This window comes from Haliotis asinina, chromosome 8, assembly GCF_037392515.1.
Source record: "Haliotis asinina isolate JCU_RB_2024 chromosome 8, JCU_Hal_asi_v2, whole genome shotgun sequence".
NCBI classification, from domain to species: Eukaryota; Metazoa; Mollusca; class Gastropoda; order Lepetellida; family Haliotidae; genus Haliotis; species Haliotis asinina.
Window position 1 is genome coordinate 20,444,401 of NC_090287.1, and position 22,309 is coordinate 20,466,709.

At 37.5% G+C, this 22,309-nt stretch overlaps 1 protein-coding gene across 1 annotated transcript in view; it reads right to left on the bottom strand.

Moving 5' to 3' along the window:
* The window catches only part of LOC137295071 (kinesin-like protein KIF26B), a 192,596-nt gene that overhangs the window by 131,986 nt on the left and 38,301 nt on the right, over positions 1 to 22,309 (bottom strand). The window contains exon 4 of the mRNA XM_067826342.1: positions 6,739 to 6,977. Within this exon, the coding sequence (XP_067682443.1) occupies positions 6,739 to 6,977 (239 nt within the window). The remainder of the gene's footprint in view (positions 1 to 6,738; positions 6,978 to 22,309) is intronic.

The following is a 22,309-nucleotide window of genomic DNA, read 5'->3' on the forward strand; positions in this document are numbered from 1 at the left end:
CATAGATTTTTCCAACGGTTAGAGTTTTATAACCACTGATTAAAGTCTAAATTCAGCTCAAACTTGACAAGAATTTCAATGGAGCAGAAAAGTGTAATTTTCTTGACTACAGACATAACTCACCCATGTACAAAGACTCACCAAGCTCAATCAACATTGTCCCTGTACAGCTTTAAGCCCTATCACAGCTAAATGAGGGTTAGCCAAGAACGTTTCTGCCATATTTGTTACAAATAACTCCTTGTCAAAAAGAATTAAGTTGCCAGGGATGATTTAGATCCAAATGTGACATTGTATTGCATCACTAGCCCTAATTACTGTCATTTGCTAATTCCTGCTGTAAAAAATTGCAGATCCCAGAAACAGCTTCTCAGCAAATACAAGCTGGTGGTTCTTGAATCCGAACACAAGGGCACTTGGGGTTCAACCATCCAGTGAGAAGACCAGATGTAAATGTTGTTACTCGGGATATTGGAAGAATAAATTATTAAGATTACTACTACATTAGAAAAAAAAAATCCTAAAATTATTAAGCAAAATCTGCATAGATAAACAGCATATTCATCAAAGGGGACAAGACAAATTTGAATTTGCAAGTCAAGCAGATTTTATTCAAGTCAAGCCTGCGCATTTTTCTGTCTGAATACTCAAATTTAACAACCGTTATCAATGTAATGATTAATAACAAACTAAAAAATATAATTTAAAAAAACAAACAAAAACAAACTAGAACAATGCTTAAACCAAAACTGAAAATTAGCAAGAGGTGCCATCCCTTAAATCTTGGTATCAGAGTATTAAACAGCATCTGAGTGCAAAGTATATGTTCTCGTTAGTTTACTGCTCCTGAAGAGATACAGACATACTTTCCACGCTACTGCATACCTAAGCACACCTCTGTACATGAAAGAAAATCCATTAATCATAGTGCTATCAGTGTTGAAGTGCTTGATAGACTGGATGTTGAATGTAATGGGACTGATGCACTGATAAACAAGAGGACTTCTTACTCCTACTAGAAGGTTTATCTAGAAGCGCTACATCTCTTGAATATATATTTATAACATTTTATCAATAATGTTTACCATGTTGTCTAGCTGTTATGCCTTCCACTGGGTCAACTTTGAGGTCAGATTTGTTATTACACTATGTGACATTTTCTATGTTCAATACAAAGGTAGGTTTTATTGCATTGTTTTTCAGAGTTTGCAGTTCGTGGTTGCTTGTGAATTTGTGCTACCATGTTACTACTTGGAGTACAAATGAAACTGAGTGATTCATCTGAGACCTAACATTTATGTTCCCTTTGATCAAGACAAAACTACCCTAGCAGCAATGTTCACCTGAGTTAACTGACTTACCTGACACATTCTTCAATATTTCCAGATTTTCAATTTATTTGCCTGTTTTGTTATTGATATTGACCTTATCTAACATTTAAATACACGAGAATCATTCAACACGATCATATTCTGATTTGAACCATTGACACATGTATATTTTATGACTGCTTCGTACAACTTAGACTGCACAAAGGCATCTCAAGTCAGCAAGAGTTATTCCCCTTTAGTCATCTTCATGTTTCATGTCTCTTGTAAACTGACCATTTCGTGCAAATATGTTCTCTTGTCTTTGATATCTAGTTTCAGTGTTATGATAGTATGGACCCACTGAACACTTCCTACCATAAAACAGGAAAGCTGAAAGCTGTGATTGTAACTCAAAATAAGTAGTGACAGAAGAACTTCTAAGCTTGTCTCATTAAATGACGCATGCCAGTTATAGCACTATTGCTAAGTGGGACATTATACAAAATACAAACTGAAAAATATTACTGCAACAAATATTAGCTAGGGTAAAAACACACATACAAGACACCATACAAAGGAGCCGTTAATGGCATGTTGACTGCCTCTCATGACTGTCCCATAGTATCAATTTCAATCAAATTTGCCACTACCCTGAGTTATCTCTCAGTAACATCAGTGATATCTTAAAACAAGTTCCACATGTTGTCAAAATAGGCAAAAGAAACAAATGTCTCCTGGCATTCTTTGTTACCACCAGGAGACGATTCCTTCTTGTGCCTGTTCGCCAGTATGTGAAATTTGTTTTAAAAATACCATTGATACAGCTAAGAGGTAACTGGTAGTGGCAAATCCGAGCAGATATTGATACAAATATGCTCATGGTGGCTGTCAATGTGCCAGTAATGTTAACTGACTTATCTCCCTGTCAACAAGCATATTTCAAATATTGCTCCAGCTGTGATTGTGTGAGTGAGTGAGTGAGTGAGAGAGTGAATACAGATTATTAATGTTCTGAAGATCATTATTCTGTATGCCTGTGGCATGTGCATCATGCAGTTGGGCAGGGTTGTTTAAAGAATGAATCAATCTTGTCAAGATATCATACAATAGGATGCATGGTGGCCCAGTAGCTTGAGGTACCAGAATTCAATATGCTCAGTTGTCTTCCCCTTGGACATGCCAGATACCTATGCATGCTTTTTCAAATTCCATTCTGCCCTGATTAAGTTTACATGTCAGCACCAAAATGGTAGATATCTGAGACATATGTCACTTCAGGTTTTCCTCCACATTAAGCTGAAATAACACCTCATAACACCCAAACTCAAACACTGTTTTCACCATTTCATTAAATTCACTGGCTCCTGTCGCCTTTTGTGGCAAGCATGGGCTGCTGAAAACCTGTTATAGCCTTGATTTGTGCATATGGTTTACCACACCTTTGAATATACTACTCAAAACAGGTTACTTATCACACAAAGCTAAAGGACATGACAAACTATGTTGGGGGCCCTGAAACCTTGCTATGTGTTTCAGTGGTAATGTGCGAAAATGAACTACAGTTATAGATATCCTTCAAATTTGATGTAATTCCTTCAATTACTTAGGGGGGCCTGATATTTACTGTATATGAAATAAATAGAGGATACTAAACGACCTTCTGTGTAATACCATTTCTATTAAACAAGTTAATGATTTGGTATCAGACGAGCAAAAGCAAGTTTGATACTAAATCTTTAACGAGTGTTCTGTTTATTACTCGCCAACATAATTTGACAGAAACTGCAGCGAAATTGCCTACAGTGTGAGGACTCTCAGCTTTCATGTCAGCAAGGTCTAGTAAAATCGCGACATCAACATTAGCATTGTGACCTCACAACTTTGAACCATTTTGACGTCATACGTCAAGCGGTATTACAGTAGTGTAATATTGAAGTGAAAATATTACACTGCAGTATCTTCAACGGGCGAGTATTAACATGCAGTACTTAAACATTCTTTGTGTGGTATATAATTTCCTCATATGATCAACCACTGATTTGACTAGCTGAACCTCGCTCAGTGCATTTTCCCATGTGGAAAGCATTTGTAACTGATATTGCTAAATGTGGAATAAACACAACATTTGCCATTATTCCTTTATAATAGGCCGCAATAATATTAATTCTTAGGTCATACGATACAGAAAAAACACTTTGGTCAACACTACTGAATTTCACTCCAAATAAAAAAAACAAAGGTCTCTTAGTTAGAAATGGACAATATCCTTCAAATCTAATTTCATCCAAACAATTCAACAAGAAAAAAACCCACATAATCCTAGCTTCTTCCCCTGGGGAGGTCTCGCTTCAAACAAAAGCCATTTTGATGTAGAACCCTCCTAATCCCTTCCCTAATCACGGCTGAAGAAAGGACTACCAGCCTACAGTCAAAGCTAGTGGCACAGATACAATTTCGACACGCATCATGTTAATTTAGTTGACTGCCACCAGAAATGAATCCACCGGTAACAATGGAAGTACTGGTGAAATGACACCATCATCAAACTGGCAAACAGCAAATAGTCACCGGATCTCTGACCGTGAAACAGCCTGCGTTCAACGAGAACTAATTAACGAGGGACTTCGCTTCAGTGTTTGTAATAATCTTCTGTATCGTCATTGATGAAGTGGACTAGCATCTGAATGAGACAGTTTACACCTTTAAATAGATTTCACTTTCTTTCTGAGTATTTTTGGGTTTATGTTTTGCTCCTTTCTGTTTTTATAAAAGGAAAATCCTGATGAGGATGCTGAAGTAACAAAAAATGTCTACCACAAATCATGTTAATAAGGACTCTATACTTTCTGAAAACGCTAATTCATAAATAGATTCTCACACATATATTTCATCTAGACTACTACATAAAGCTTCAGAGATGAATCACTGATGATGAAAGTTAAATGTCTAAAAAAAAATTGGTAAAATGGAAAGCAAAAGAATCAGTTCTCACATTTTACCATCAGATGTGATTACACGTCACCATCAAAATGGAAAAAAATGAAAGTTTGTTTGTTTCTGTTTTTAATGCAACATTTAAATGATGGTGATCCTTCACATGAAAGACATCTATTACCATTTTCTTGAATCCATGATAAATCAAAGCCCTTCAAATGGAGTCATGTTACGCTGTTTAGCATTCAATGTATTTCTGTGGCACAACCTTGCTGAAGATGGTCAGAAAAGTAAAAAGTTAATCATGGCCATAATTTAACCCAAACGATCTTTATATGCACAAAACAAGATCAAAGAGTATGCCTCTCTACACCAATGCCTCTTGCAGCAGATTTGTAATGTTTAGAATTATCATAAAACTAACCAATTTCAGCTCTGATGTAGAAACACATGCCTCAAAGGCTTCTTTGTAAATTGGTTAAATTTAAGCAATACACATTAAAAACAAATCGATTAAATGTTTGGGGTTTTTTTTTAAAATAATGCCCGTATATGTACAAAGTCAATCTTAAACAGTATGTTTGTTTTTTTTAAATCTTGATACTCTGGAAGAGATTATATAATTATAAAACTAACCAATCTCAGTTCTGCAGTAGAAACACATACCTAAAAAGGTTTCTTTGTAATTTTGCTAAATTTAAATAAAACACATTAAAAACAAATAGACTAAATGTTTTTATAAAAAATAATACCCAAATGTACAAAGTCAATTTTAAACAATATGTTATTTTTTTCAAATCTTGATACTCTGTAACAGATTTTGTAATTTTAACAATACAGGCTTTGGGAGGGACGCACTTGGGATAGGGAGTTTTCAGTCTGACATTGGAAGCAAGGGACAAACTGGAGACGATTCCAGGATTCAGTTTCAGATCCATTTCAGTCAGGCAGCGCTAATTAACTGTGTAACAATACGCAGTTATTACGTGAGCTCTCATAGCAACTCATCAAGTCTCAAGTCTCACACAGAACGAGAGTCAGGAAAAATCTCAATCATGCAGACAAAAGAACTCCTGAAACGTGCATCTCTAATCGAGAGTCGTATTACAGGTATTGTCTTTGAAAGTTTTAGAATGCATCATTTGGATCCTTGCGGTAGCTGGCACAGAAGCCATATCGTATATAGCAAAACAGTCCTGGTAATTGTGATGAATGGAAAAGAGTAAGGTGATGCCAATTTCAGGAAACATCCCTTCTGTCAAAGATCATTGGCTATGGCACTGAAGCTTTTTGAAGTCTGAAATTCTCTTTTAGGAGCAGTTGCATTATATTTTGGTATGACGTAATGCCTAACTAATCATCCTAACAAAGACAAAACTTTACTGGATTTTTTTATATTTATATAAGAAATGGCCCAAAGGTCATATAATGAAACTTTAACCATAAATGCAGACCTTTTTTTAGAAAGTTAATGACAGTCTAAATCACTGATACAGTCAAACAAATCCTTTCACATCTTATTAGTCTTAGATTGAGGCCTGGTTCAGACAAGCTGGTTGTCCCTGTGAGAATGAACCAGCTTATTCTGTGAGAATGAATCCAATTATTCCTTTAGAATGAACCAGCTTATTCTGTGAAAATGAACCAGGTTATTTTGTAAGAATGAACCCACTTATTCTGTGATAGTGAACCAGCTTATTCTGTGAGAATGAACCCAATTATTCTGTGAGAATAAACCAGCTTATTCTGTGAGAATAAACCCCATTAGTCTGTGAGAATGACCCAGGTTATCCTGTAAGAATGAATATGGTTATTCTGTAAGAATGAACCCAATTATTCCCTTAGAATGAACCAGTTTATTCTGTGAGAATGAACCAGGTTATTTTGTCAGAAATGAACCCACTTATCCTGCGAAAATGAACCAGCTTATTCTGTGAGAATCAACCAGGTCTGTTACAGTTGTGATCTCGAATTCTCTAGGAATATCAGATTCCTCACACATGTTTGACTATCTTTCACAAGTGGGTGGGTGTGTTAGGGAATAAGTTTGTTTTATTACCTGTGTCAGCTTGATGTAAAGCTGATGATGTAAGTATAACATGTTTACCAACTTGCTGAAACCTACAGCCATTGGTATATAGTTCAGGTAAACCATGAAAAATGATTAGAACAAATTTGGATTCAAACCCATGATCCAAACATCCTGCATACATCAGGTAGGTAACTCTGCATGGTGTATGTGTAGCACTGACAACTGAGCCACCCTGTATACTGAATTACCCTTCAACAAACATGCATGTCATGTTTACCATGAGAAAATGGATTCAAACCCATGCTCAAAGATTTCCTGTACACATAAGGAAGGTAACTCCACATATCATATGTGTAGAACTGTCAACTGGGCCTCTGAATATGATGAGAATTACGCTTCCACAGACATCCATGTTAAGTTTAAAGTATCAAAACGGACCGAAATCAACCAATCAGAACCCACCTTCCGTTCCCACTTCTCTGATGGGTGGGGATGATGTTGCAGGAGCCAACAAGGGCGGGGATGTTGGCAGTGGCCCCGGACGTTGACTGAGCGTGTTGGATGGACTTGATCATGGCGACGGCCTCCTGTTTCAGCTGTTGGATGTGAGTCTCGCACACATCACACTGCAGCTGTTTCAGGTACTTGCGGAAACTTTCAGGCACTTGCAGTTTTTCCTCGATCTTCTCCAAGGACAGACCCTGCAAGAGATGCAAGTCAGTGAGGATCTGCCCACAGTATGTTGTGTCAATATTATGTAAACAAATACACACCCACATGGAACAATTTGTTTTTATATATTGTGAAAAAATGACATCTTTTGGACCCTTGACTGCAGTGTTCCTTGACCTGTTTCTCACATATTTCAGAATGTTTTGCCTGAGAGCATGTCATATGTTGACAGACTCGGGAAGAGAACATTCACATAGGAGGGCCTTCATGCAGCATTTAATTAATCTTGCAAATAAATGTATTCCTGGCTCTGAAAAACATTGCCCCAATGGAGGATTTCAATTCAGCTTTACAACACAAATACGCTCTTACATCACAAGAATCTTTCAACTTGTACTTCACATGATTTCTCAGATGACTGGTGCTCAAATGTTTCAAGTCATGGGTTTTAATAAGTGGGATATATTATGCGATGCTACCTGTTCAGGAAATCAAACCTATCTCTTGTGACAGTTACACTACATGTATTTTACTACGTGATCGTCCTGTCTAAACATAGAACCTACATCATTAATAGAATCTGTTAGACATATAAATGTTTTTCAGATTTGTGTTAGCAATGTAACATTACCATGGACTCAGTTTTATCCTTAGCAATAACAACTGATAACTGGAACCTGAAGTCCTTGTCAACATCTGATTCCATGCAATGATTGTTTGGAGGAATCAAGGGAGAGAACCTTGCAAGGCTTGTCAGTTTGCTGGTCTAGCAGTATACTCATGCCGTGGAGCTTATAACAAACTACTATACAGTCAAATTCATCCTAAAAAAAACATTGATTTTATTCTGGAAGCCATAAATGTGACAGTGGTTGTTTCAGATGTTACTGTGATATATATTCTTTAAGTTTAAGAGAGTGTGTCAACGTGTTTGTAGTGATAAGCCACTCTGAAATATTTATTGATGTATCTGTTTAAAGGTGTAAACGGTCTCATTTAGCAAATTTGTGTTAACTGTGTCAGGATAAGACAATCCAGTGATGGATACTATGAGCAACAACCCTTGAGGAACTATGATACACAATTAACCAGCTGTCTGAGCCTGACAACCGAACTATTAATCATAGTCACCTATTATGACAACTGGGGCCATTTGCCAGAAATCAGTTCTAACCAATATTCCCCACGTGACCACTTATACTGTTAAAGATATAAAAAATGGTGTGGATCACAAATATCTACTCCCAAGAAATGCAGTGATCTATTTACACACTAAAATGTACATGTCAAACATGAATATATGATATGAATTACAGCATCGTCAAACTACTACACGGTCAAAAAGAAAAGCTGAAATTGACGATAAAATCAAATCAGCCTAGCATTTAGAGTGAGGTTATCCTGCGATCTTTCAATCTTTCAATCTTTCAATCTTTCAATCTACATCTATATAAACTAAGCAGTCATGAATCTGCTGGCTATAGAGGATGAAATGGACAGGAAGCACATCTTCCCCCATCTCCAGATAAACACAGACATTTGTTCTTATTTCACCATCATGATTAACCACATGGCCCCTGTGATATGTCAGTGAAATTACTTCCAGCTGGTCTGCAGAGCAGGGACCACCACTACTGCTATAGATGGGCACCAGCGAGACACTTCTTGAAGTTGATGCCATTCATCAGGGAGAGGTACAGAATTGCCTATGTCACTTTGGAAGCAAATTAGAACAAATCTTTACTGACGAGGACTCAGGGGATGGTCAGTATAGGTGAGGTGCTGATGTAGGAGGGAGGAGGTGAGAGAGGGGGTGGGAAAAAGGAGTGAGGAAGGGAGAGAGAGAGGATTTGAGAGAGGAGGAAAGGTGAAAAAGAGAAAGATGGTAGGTGGGAGAGAGAGGGAGGGACGAGAGAGGCTGCAGATAGAAAGAGGGAGAGGAATACTCAATGTGACAGGAAGAGAAAGTGAGGGTGGTGGAAAAGGTGATTGAGATAGAGGATGTGAGGAAGAGAGGAAAGAAAAAAGGGAGGGGAAAAGGGTCAGGGAGGGTCAGAGCAGAGGAAGGAGGAGAGAGAAAGCAGAAGGGGAAGAGAGAAAGAAAGAGAGAGTCTTATGGACAAAACAAAGGAGTGAGTGAATTTAGTTCTATGCAATATTATTATTTAGTTCTTAGCAATATTCAGCAATATCACTTCAGGGGACATCAGAAATGGACTTGACACAATGTAATCATGTGAGGTACTGAACCCAGATCTTCAGGGTAATGAGCAAATACATGTACTTTAACTACTAGGCTACCCCACCTCCCCAACAGAATGAAGGATGTTACTCAGGGCTCTGAACCTAGAAGTGGAGAGAGAATGAATAGTTGTGATAAAGAGGAAAGGCTCTTCAAGGGAGACTGAGAGAGGGATAGAGGAGATAGCAAAAGGGGAAAGGAACAAAAACATGAAGGATACAGTGAACGAGAGGAGGCCTACTAAGTGTGACACTTTGCTGACATGGCTGAGGCTGAGGGCTGGGGGAAGGTGAGTGTTTGGGGATGCCGGCTCAAGGGTATATCTCTGCATCTCAGTGGATGAGAAAACAGTCCTGTAACAGCAACTGGGAAGAAATTAGGTAACAGCTGGATATCTGGCCAATGAAATTGATTTTGGTTGGACTATCATAAAATCTTTCCGCATGATGTTCCTATCTGACAACTTTCGCCATCCAACAAAAGATGGATAATTTTGTAAATGGGGTGCTGTACAAGAGATAAAGTCAGTAGCACAACTAACTGCAATTTAGATAATCGATGTCTGAAAATGTGCATAAAAAATAACCCATCTCCGTCAACAAAGCACATGTGTTTTGTGTAAAAAGGATCCCAAATCTAACATAGAGCAATTGAACTACATGTGTTCATTGACTATCAGCAACCAAAGCTGTAAACTCAAGAAATAAACATCAGGAATAATTTATTTTCATTCAGTTTCTCAAAACCCTTCTCTCCCACTACTTAGATTACAAACCCCACAATCTACACCTGTCTCCCAGATCAGGTTGACGACAGCTGAAACAGACGTGACTCCAACTCGGACTACATTCTTCTTTCACACAAACAGATAGAGATACTCATCTTTCAACCAACATCAACACCTATCAAGAACTGACTCATCTTGTCTTGTTATCAATTTCACTCACTTTTTTAAATTTAGAAATTGACAACACCTACTTTGCCTGTCATCACCCTCATCACATCAATGCCCAAACACAAATGACATATTTACCTCACGTGGCCATAGCGATCACACCCGTCCTTGAAATAAGCGAGCTCCCACTCACCTGTATGACAGTTACAGTGACACTGTGATTGCAAGCTCTGCTCGTACATTTCACACAGCTAATTACATCACATGTTACTTGTACATATCACACCTCCTTTCTAACAAGAATCCACTACCCAGAGTCTCCGGTCGACTGACTGCATGTTAAAACGTTGTCGTCAATCTTGTCTTGTGTAAATTGCATTTGTAACGAGCTTTGACTTTTCAAACGTACATACCTCTATAAACACAAAAGACTTCAAAGGGAGTCTCAAATGTCTCGCCGACTTAAGGTAGGTTTGTGAATGGAACTTGATTCAAGGACATACGTAAAATACCATTTCATACAATGTCATGGTTTCAGCAGACCTGTGCCTGACACAGATACATTTAGGCAAGATACACGAATTGGTGGTAGTGCATTTCAAATGTTATTTGAGGGGCAGTAGGGTAGTCAATAACTTAGAGGGTTTGCCTATCGTGCTGAAAACCGGGGTTCCATTCCCCACATTTGTGAAGCCCATATCTGGTGTCCCCACCATGATATATCTGAAACATTGCTAAAAGAGGCATAAAACCAAGCTCACTAACTCACTGAAAAGTTATTTGAACCTTGTCATTTCATAAACAAGGCAAACCCTGAAACGTGTTTCAATGCCATTTTTTAAAATCAATTCATTTAACGTTGCTTGAATTTATGAAATTAAGATATTATCATGCATATTTCTACATGTAAATTATGATTGATGCGGACAAGAGATGTGTATATCAGCTACAAAGAACTGTCAGTATGGTAATTAACAGGATTAGATCCATCAATTACATCAAGCTTTTTAGTCAATTCTAAATCAAAATCCCTTGGATATTCAAATCAAGAGGCGTAAATTTCAAAAGAGCATTAAAATAACAAAGAAAACAAGCAAAAATTATCCCCAACAAATTCACTCCTCAAAAGAAATGTAACATAAAACACTGCAGACATTTAAATAGTTAAAGTGAAAGAATGACATGTCTCATTGAAGGCGTCACGATTGGTTACAAGCCCGATAAAGACGTCCCAGAATGCCTATAAAAAATGCTCTCATTGATTCGGAAGATGAGCCTAAATGAAGACAACCCACGACTCTCTCCTCTGCAACATCTGCTGGGCTTTTCGAACTGACTGTCCATTGTAGCAGGACCCCTAACCTGATTATTCTACCGTTATTTGGGGCCGCAGCAATCCCAATATCAACTTGAAGGAAGTAAAGGAGCCAGGCTGTCAAATAGCTATTTGGGACTTGGCTCCTTGGCGCCTTGGTTCCTTGGTTACAAGACAATACCAGGAACTGTTGAGGAAACAATCTGCCTTAGACAAATTATAGTCATGAAACAGCATGGGTCCATGTGGTTATGTCTTTCTTCACAGATAATGTATTTAAGGCTAATTCAAACTGAAACTTTTGTTGACACTTTTGTTGATTTTTTCTAAGATTTGTTTGTGCTCTGAATGACATCCTATTTGTATTGTTTGAAGGATTCTTTCTTCTGTGGAGCCACCATGTCATAGCATTGTGCTTTCTGTTTTTAAGGAGTAAAATGGGTCGGTGAAATATTTAGATAATGTCATTAGTTTTCTTTTATTTGATGTGTCATTTCAAATTGACAGGGCGCTCATAACATTTGACTTGATTAAGCCTGCTAGACAAACGTACACAATGCAAAGTGTTTTTTCTAAATTTAATGTTAAGCACTAACAATGAAGATGATGATGAGAGCTCTAGCTGTTGGTATAATAACACCAGAAATTTGTGTAATCTCAGCATTGAACTGAATCACCACTCAACTCCAGCTCTACATTGAATCACTACCCAAATCTGATGTTAAACTTTGGCGCCACCCAGCCTGACTCTAAACTCACCAAATAAACTAACCTTGACACTAAACTCTGTCACCGGTCTCACAAAATGGTCCACTATAACAAGTCTCATCCAGTGATCCAATGGAGCCCATGTCACAATATTGTCAAAAAAAACCCCTCAATCTCACCCAGTGATCTACAACAACCCAGTCTCACCATGCGATCTTCTACAACCCAGTCTCACCATGTGATCTAGTACAACCCGGCCTCACCCAGTGATCTTCTACAACCCGGTCTCACCATGTGATCCACTACAACCCAGTCTCACCAAGTGATCTACTACAACCCAGTTTCACCATATGATCTACTACAACCCAGTCTCACCCAGTGATCTTCAACCCAGTGTCACCCCATGATCTACTACAGCCCTGTCTCACCCACTGATCTACTACAACCCTGTCTCACCCATTGATCTACTATAGTCCATTCTCACCCAGTGATCTATGGGTGATCTACTACAACCCAGTCTCACCAAGTGATCCACCATAATATAGTCTCACCAAGTGATCCTCTATAACCCTCTCACCCAGTGATCTATTACAACCCAGTCTTATCCAGTGATCTATGGGTGATCTACTTTAACCCAGTTTCACCCATTGATCTACTATAGCCCATTCTCATCCAGTGATCTACAACCCAGTCTCACCCAGTGATCCACCATAACCTAGTCTCACCAAGTGATCTTCTATAACCCTCTCACAGAGTGATCTATTACAACCCAAACTCACCATGTGATCTGCTACAACCCAGTTGCATCGAGTCATTCGCAAAGCATGTAATATAACCCACTGTCATCTTTATATAGAGTATATAGACAACCCAGTCTCATTCAGGGATACCCATAACCAGTCTCACCACAGACATATCCCATATGGACTCCTGCATCACAAAAACATCCCATTATGATGTACATGCAAACAAATTCTATTCCATCCTTATTCAGATGTAAATGTTTGATCCAATCGCTAAGCTGGTAATGCCCTTCAATCTAATAACATCATATCTATTTTGAGCAGGGCTATGAGTATCATCATTTGCATCTATGAAAGGCGCAAAATACAAGATCACTTATCTTTCTTAGTTTAACTTCCCAACAAATGCATAATCCCACCTAATGCAATCAAAGGATGCAAATGTTGATCCCCACAAACCTGCCTCTCCCCAATTGCTCCCCCTCAACCTGCCTCTCCCATCCTCCTATAAACATGTCACTCTGCTTTCACCCCATCACCACCACCTCACCCCAAGGTCACACAGGTGAGTCTAATCATGTTCAGGTGTCACTGGTTTTAATTACACAAAATTGGTATTTGATGAAAAATGTTATGACCACCCAATTTCAATCTGACAGGCAACATGGTGGAAATATGAAATGGATATTACCTCCAGTGTGACAAATCTCATTGTCAATGCTGAATACTTCTGTCAGATTCAAATCTGTTTAATATTTTCCCAGTGACACACTGCTAAGGACTGAGGACACTGGGTTTTGTATTGACTTGCTTGGTGCACGAAAACATTAATATCAGCTTAAAACATTTCCAAAGGAACTCAAGCTCGTGCAAATTTTATGTGAGGATGTCATCAAAATTTCCATCAAATGAATTAAAAGTAATTAATGTTCGTAGCCTGCCCATAGTTAAATTTCTGACTCAATCCTACCCTAAGCTTGCTCATATTGGAGTAGATGATGGCGTGAATTTCCTGCTACACTTTCGTCAAATCTCTCACTTCATATATAATCCTTCTGATGATAATGATTAATTTGCCCCGTAGCACTCCCGTATTTGCTTGACATCATGACTCCCTTAATGAGAAGAATTGGATCATGGATCCAAGGTCCAGTCTCTGAGAACAAAAGACAAACTATTACTGACAGTGCACAAGTACCAAGGTTCAAGGACCCTCAGTTTTGAGGGTTTAGTCTCCAAGATATAAAGTACATGTGATGTTGAACTGTTTGCCAAGATCATTGCTTCCTGCAGCACAGCAGAACAACAAAACTCATTTGCAATAAAAATTTAGTTATTGTTGGGCCCCAGTAAACCATCTGCTGTCAAAGCCAGTCTTCGTCTTTCAGCACTCCATTTGAAGGATAACGGTCTCCTTTCTCAATAAACTGCAAGGGGTTGATAAAACCCTGCAAATGCAGATAAAAACAAGAATTGTGTGCTGAAAACTTTAATTGTGTGATAAAAATGCCTAACCAGAGAGATGTGTCATTAAAAAGATGGCAGGCATTGTAAAGATTCCTAACATCATAAGGTCTAGAAAAGAGCTGGCGTTATCTGCTGTATGCAATGGAGCTGCTGAAATGAAATGTCTGAATGATTTGAAATAATTCTCAGCTTTGAAAATTGTAAATTTACTTTTCATGTATTTGTCTGACACAAGAATGTTGAATATCCATTTCCGTTATCTCATTTAAAAATTAAAACCTAGCTAGATATTTAAATTATCATCAGCTATATGATAAACTTCTTTTGTTTTATCAATGACAGACATATGACAGTTGGTGTGTCCAGCATTTATACTTTCAAGACAAGTATAAAATGGGCCTTGAAAGAAATTTTGTGACTACTGCATTTGACTCAGATACATATGTTTACAAAGTGAAATGTACACTGAAACTAACAAGTATTTCCTCTACTGACTGGCTGTGATCCTTGAGCAAATTATGGCAGATAATGTTATTGACATGCACTCAGCGAAATGTATAAGCTATGTACATTGCACTATCAACACAAGCTGTTCGTCACAATTGTATATTTACATGGTACGCATGCCAACGTTGATACATTACAAAACCAAGTAGATGGATGGATAGGTTTATTTCTCAGTAGTATGTTAAATAAACCTATAAAGCATTGCAAACATTGTTTTTAGCTTCTGTTGATAAATTCTCAACGACACATACTATAAATTCCCTATGTGATCAAGTAAATATCTATGTAGGCATTTTTCGAACAAGGCACTGTTATTGAAATGGAAAACTAATGACAAGTGACTTAATATTACATTTGTTTGTCACACCCTTGTCATGAATTATTCAAATAAATAATATATCATCAATTACAAGTAGGGTTATTACATGTTGGGAGCATACCAGTAGCCAATGCAAAGAAATATAACAAAAGGTTATACATGTATATCCATACAGATCAATCATTTCCAATGGAATGGAATCGTCACATTTTTCCATCATTGCTCTTCATCATCTGTTTCTTCCATGGCTTCATCATTTCCATTTTATCATCTTCAATATCCCCTACTTTAATGGTATAGCTCAAGAAGGACCCACAGCTATGTTAGAGCATAAAGTTTACACTAATTACTCAAATATACAAAAGTTTAAGAGTGAGTGAGTTGGTGTGGTTTAGATAGATAAATAATTATTATTAAAATACAGAATTTGTAAAGCACCCTAAATGGTTTTTAGAAACTCCAAGATGTGGTTTAGATAGATAAATAATTATTATTAAAATACAGAATTTGTAAAGCACCCTAAATGGTTTTTAGAAACTCCAAGATGCTCCAAATAAAGAGTCACAAATGCCTTAAGCCACTTTAAGCACTATTCCAGCAATGTCATGGCGGTGGACACCAGAAATAAGCTACACATGTGGGAAACTGAACCTGGGTGTTCAACTGCATGAACATACTTTAACCTCTGGGCTATTCCAACTCCCACCCAGAGAGTTCAGGAATTATGGGTGTGTCAAAAGAGGACTGTGACTAGTGTATTTGATGTCACAAATTACGCACTGACTGTTTATTCATTGCTTTAAATTTTACCATCATTAATTCCATTTACTACACAAAACAGATTTGCCACTTAAAACTAAAGCATTTTTTCTCATGTTTGTTCTCACTGAAAACATCAAGAACATTCAAGACCTGTAATATTTTGCCATCCCAATTTATTTTCCATTAAGGAGGTACCATCAGTTAATAATGCTTATTACAGTGCTATAGTGCAAACCAGTGCCATTGACCTACAAAATGGTCTCAACTTGACCTATATTCCTTGAACAGGTCACCTCATCATTTTCTCTCATATCAAGTATTCATATCTTTATAATAAAGATTATAGCACTATCGCTCATATTGAGGTCAAAGGTGGCATCAATCTATCCATACAGAGCATGTTATCAACTAATCTATATTTACTTCAGGCAAAAAGGGATCAATGATAAGTAGGGGTTCACTTGACTTTGGACACATTTGGTAAACAGCAATAAAGATTGATAAAATAGTAATGCACGTTGATTGAGCACTGTTTTAACAGCATTGTATCAATGAAAATCGGACAACCGACCATCACTGATTCAGTTTCAGCCAGTTTGATAACCTTGTATACACAGAGATGGAAAATTCTTCTTTTGATTGATTTTGACAGATCGAAATGTTCTTTTTCTCTACAGTTCATCCCCATAAATCAGAACTCAATTTCAAGAGAGCCTATCCAAATTCACAGCGACGCATAAATAAAAATCAAACTGGTTTCAGACTCAGCGAGGCAACACGGCAACTGCCCATAATGCATGGAACCAGCCTGACTCTTCACACATGGCCAATTTTCAATTTAATGCAAATATCCCTAAATTGAATACTGACATTGTTCGAGAACATTTTTGCCAACTCTATTGGCAAGGCTTGCCTAGAAGCAAAAAATGAGCGGCCTCTTCCCAAACTCTAATTACAACCCCAGTTCTTCTTGATTCCAGATCCTAATTCATCAACTCTTAATATACCACAACGCTGTCAGAAAACAGACTCACCGATATTTGTTGTGGCGCCACCAAGTGAACTACTGATCACAATTGGTGACAAGCACATCATGACTTTCATAAAGCTCAAGCTTTTTCCTATTCTGTTAAAGGGCCGCCGTCTTCACTATCATATCCATACAAAAGGTAGAGGAAATTAGCAGGTTAGGCATGTGATATGTGGTCTGATGTGAACCGGTTTCTCGTGTGTGCAAAAGCTTGTTAATATCGCCAGGATCATATCATATCATACTGTGACAGCCGGAGTGTGAAGAACCCTTCAATCATTGCAACTCCTGTCTGACCTTGTACCCTTAAGTATAAACATTAAGTCTGTCTGACTAGCTACAAGAGCTTCAATACAAGTACCTGTGAACTAACAAGATCATTGCATAAAGGACTTCATGTATTCAGTTGTGACAGTGGTGCAAGAATCGAGTCATTACACACTTAGACTTTTTTTTCAAATTTAAGTGTTCATAGGTTTACAAATTTCCTATTTCCCTGCTCATCAACCGTCAAAATATTACATCCAGACAAGTTTCTATTTTTCTTGCCAAAGAAAACATCACAGCTTATATAAACAGAGTCACCAGTAACTGATGTATGTTTTAACCAAAAAAAGTCCTTTTCTTCTTCTGCTAACAATAGAAACACGCTAGGCAATGTCAGTATTAGTTTCGTAGACTATGTCCCTTATGACAAACAAACTATTCTTGGCCAGTACAAAGACAGTGATTATATACCTGGTCTCAGAGTTGGGCAGGCCATTATATGATTATAGCTCAAATCTGTCCATTCCAGATAGAATCAATGAATACAGAGCAGTTAAAGTGTCCTCTTAAACGTAATACCCTGAAATGGCTATCTACCTCCTCCATGTCAAATAACATATCATTTTGGAAGGATGACATCCCAGTTTGAGGAACTGAAGCTTATCCTACTCCTGTGTTAGAGACAGTAGCTGTGAATATATCTCCCATTCTACCTACCACCAACGGCCACAAGCTATCTTCCTTGCCACTTATCCAGGGTAATGGGCTGAAAATTAGGCAATCCAAACCCCAAGGGTTGCAGCAATAACTTAATTGTAGTATATTTTACTCCTGATTTGGACAACTGCCATGACGAGGACTGTTTATGATGAATAGGTGATGGTTAAAGGATTGCTGTGACTTGGAAACCTGCTTCTTAAATGTCAGTTATTGGGAAAATAGTTTGTCAGGCACATAAAAAAGATCTGCAAAGGTATTATTACCCAATATGTCTGACCAATCATAAAACTGGAAGCTCAGCCAATGTCCAACTTTACTGTTTATGCTAAGCTGAACATGTAGATGGTATATAACTTAAAATACACAACTCCAAAGAAGCATACTCTAACTCTGGGCTTAAGTGCACTTCTAAATTAGACACTATTTAACCTCATTAATGTAAACCTTTATAGCATCATTGGCACCTGTAAAATACAAGTTGTATAATATCACTGGCGCATGTAAGATACAAGTTCGATAGTATCATTGGCACCAGTAAGATATAAGCTGCAGAATATCTTTGGCACCTCCAAGATACAAGCTCAGTGGTATCACTGGCACCTGTAAGATGTACACTGTATAATATCATTGGCACCTGTAAGATACGAGTTCAATAGTATCATTGGCACCAGTAAGATATAAGTTGTATAATATCATTGGCACCTCTAAGATACAAGCTCAACAATATCATTGGCAATAGTAAGATACAAGCTAAAATATTATCACTGGCAACTGTAAGATAAACTGTATATATAGTATCACTGGCACCTGATGGTACAAAATATACACCATTATTGACACTTGTAAGGTACAAAATCAACAATATCATTGACACCTGTAAGATACAAGCTATAAAATATCACCAAGCTATGAAATATCACTGGCACCTGTAAGATACAAGCTATATACCTTAAGCTATACATCATATTCAACTGCAAGATACAAATATATACTCCCATTACAGGCACCTGTCAGATACAGGCTATACAATATCATTAGCACATGTAAGATACAAGATATATACTACAAAAGGCACTTGTAAGATGTAAACTATTTTCAGCCACAGGCTGTTGTTACATCTACAGCCATAAACACATTTACCATGTAATCAGATGTTTATTTCACCACATTTTCAACATAAAGAACACACACCAGGAAAACACATTTTCACCTCTAGATTTCAAAAAGTGCATCTCCAGCGCATTTCCTCGCATGATATGGACAACTTTAACACTTGTGATGACCTGTCAGTGTCAGAGTGTTATCAGGACCTGTACTGGTGTGGTAATCGACCACCCTAGGTGTATCAATCCATCACTCAAGGCAGCTAGGTACAAGTACATAGGCCTCGGTGCAAAGTGCTGAGTTGCACATTGTACAGCCATGCGCTGCATAGGCAGAAAGGCAGGCTGGTATTGAAATGTGCGTCCTCAAGGTGCAGTCATGCTGGTAATCAATTTCATCTCTGACACAGCAACAATACAAATGCTTGTGGATCATTAGCATAACAGTCTATGAATTCATACACTAACTGAAGCTGCTGAAGTTGTCATTTCAGCATCATTTCAAATTGTATGATACACACACACAACAACATTTTTCAGATAATTAACAATTTATGAAATCACCTTATTCAACTGTAGTCACCACTTTACTGTTGCAATCATGTGTTTTGAGGCAATGGGTTAGGCAAGTGGATATAGCACAAGCTCATCCTGCACAAGTTCCTGGTTTGATTCCCAACAAGAGTACAATTTGCAAAGCGAAATTCTGGTTTCCCTGACATACTGACTCACAACAATCATTCATGTTGGCTATTTTTTCATATTGCCACCACCATTGTAGTTTGCAGGTGCAGTGCCATATTCCTGACAGTGACATGAACACCCTATGGTAATGATCACTTTCAGTGTAGATGTGCATGTATTTTGGGTCTCTCTGTTGACTTCGAGCATCATGTAGTGAACACAGAACTATCTGCATAAAATCATAGGGAAAGCTATGCAGTTAATGACTGGCAGCCTGGCTCATTCATGGATGTTGCCTCTCATTAAACACAAAATGTACACAACCTGTCAGTCATGATTCTCAGGCTATGAAGAAATATTCATGCTTTTCATGAATAATCTTTTTTCAAAATGTAGCTTAAAAATGGGTAGCAGTAAATCCTGTTCTAAAATACCACTCACTAGACCAGGCCAAAATGAAAAGGTAGGACCATCACTGCTGGTTCTTTGAATCTGATACACTAAGAATGGCAAGTGAAAAAGTTGACAAAAAATAAAAATCACACATCATGTGACTTAGAAATGTTCCTTCAAGATGTGATTTAAAATGGTAAATGATATCAAGCCCCAGGACAAAAGAGAGAGATTTGGGTTTTACACTGCTTTACTAATATTCCAGCAACGGGACAGCAAGGGACACTAGATATACTTGAGACAAATATAGTGAGTGAGGTTAATTTGACACAGCAAATCTGTTTTCAATAGAGTCTGGACCAGACAATCTAGTGATCAACAGCATGATCATCGATCTGTCCAAATGGGAACAAATGACTACCCAATCCTATTAGGCAAGCATGAGGTACTGAAGATTATTTCAAATCAAAATCTTCATGGATAGGAGACAATTAGGTTGTACTATGCCCTACTTGCAAGATTCAATGTGAAAAGATTAAAGTCAGCTTTATGCCTGTGATTATTTACCTAAATTTATGAACTGCTATGAAAACACACCTTCAAACTATAATCCTTTATCGTTTCCTGCAAGAACAATATATCCTATAGTGATTTTTGAAACTTTACAGGTATACAGGTTTCACTAAGCCCTGTCCGAAATATATCTAATATCAACACATTCATGTAAAAAACTAAAAATAATGGATGCTATATTAATGACATATCACACAACAACAAACTGTCAGTTTCCTCCACATGAACATGTAGAATGGAATATAATACAATCCTTTTCTGTTAAAACACACAAAAGCAGGCACTGGTTTCCATGGTTACCAGATATACAAATCAATGCAATCCAAACACAAATACACAAACTGTAGGATGTTGATGCTAAAATATCAGGCAGATATGAATCTGGTCATTGTATATATATTCTACATATCTTCTATTCCTAGAATTCTTTAGAACAGCAGGAATTTGATTCCTTGTATGAAATAGACATGAGTACATTGAAAAGGACAACATGTAATTATGCTATCTATTTGAAACAAACAGGAAATTAACAACACCAGATATGCCCCGTTGAATATAATGAACTGTCATTTTGTGAAATATACAACCATAGAGAATATTAAAAACTGAGCAAATCCAGAATAATAGGTACATTTCATCTGAATCCCTGCCCAACTATATTTAATAGAAAAAGATTATTTGAAAAGCTAAACTGATTGTCAATAATGTCCTAACCAACGCCACTTACAACTGTAATCAAATATTCAGGTGGAATCTTTATGCAGAAATATCATTACTGCTCAGCTGATGTATTTCCATTGATTTCTTAAACATCAGTCATTAATACGTAAAAATGCCATAACCAAGAACGTGTTGGGATTTTAAAACTCATGAAATACAGTACACTCTGTGATTGACAGTAATAGACATTCAATAATAGGAGCCATGTTTTTATACAAATGTTGACACCAGAACAGAGATAAAAACTGTCACAGGCTAAAACCTGATATAACATTAGAGCAGAGAAAAATAAAAAAAGACTGAAGTTAGAAGAAAACACACTGTGAAAGCTATCAATGTAATTGGGGTTATAACTATAAAACAACAGTGAAAAAAAGATACAGCGAATCTTCAGCTTTCTATATATTTACATAGGCTTATCTTTCACTAGGGCTACAAGGCTTAGAAGCTAAAGCCAGATACTAACTGTAACAAGGGAAACAGTGCTTTCATTTATCATGAGGGGCTGCCAAAAGATGCAGTTGTGATTAATGGGTAACATGCGGTGCTGAACATATCTTGATTTCTGTTGGTGGCAGAGCTTGGAGTACCAACAGAAGCATCAACCTCCACTTTGGGATTTATCTTTGACTGGAATTCCCTTCAATCCTACCTAGTTTATGTCTGTTAAAGACTTCACAAAATCATCCAACTTCCTTGGAAATTCAGAAAATGAGAAACACAAGAAGTTCCTTATCAACTTTCCTGAAGTCAAAAATTCCAAGCTTTACTGTAGTTGTACACACCCAGAGAAGCACAACTTTACTGAGGTTGAATACACCCAGAGAAGCACAACTTTACTGTGGTTTAATACACCCAGAGAAGCACAACTTTACTGGGGTTCAACACACTCACAGAAGCACAATGTTACTGA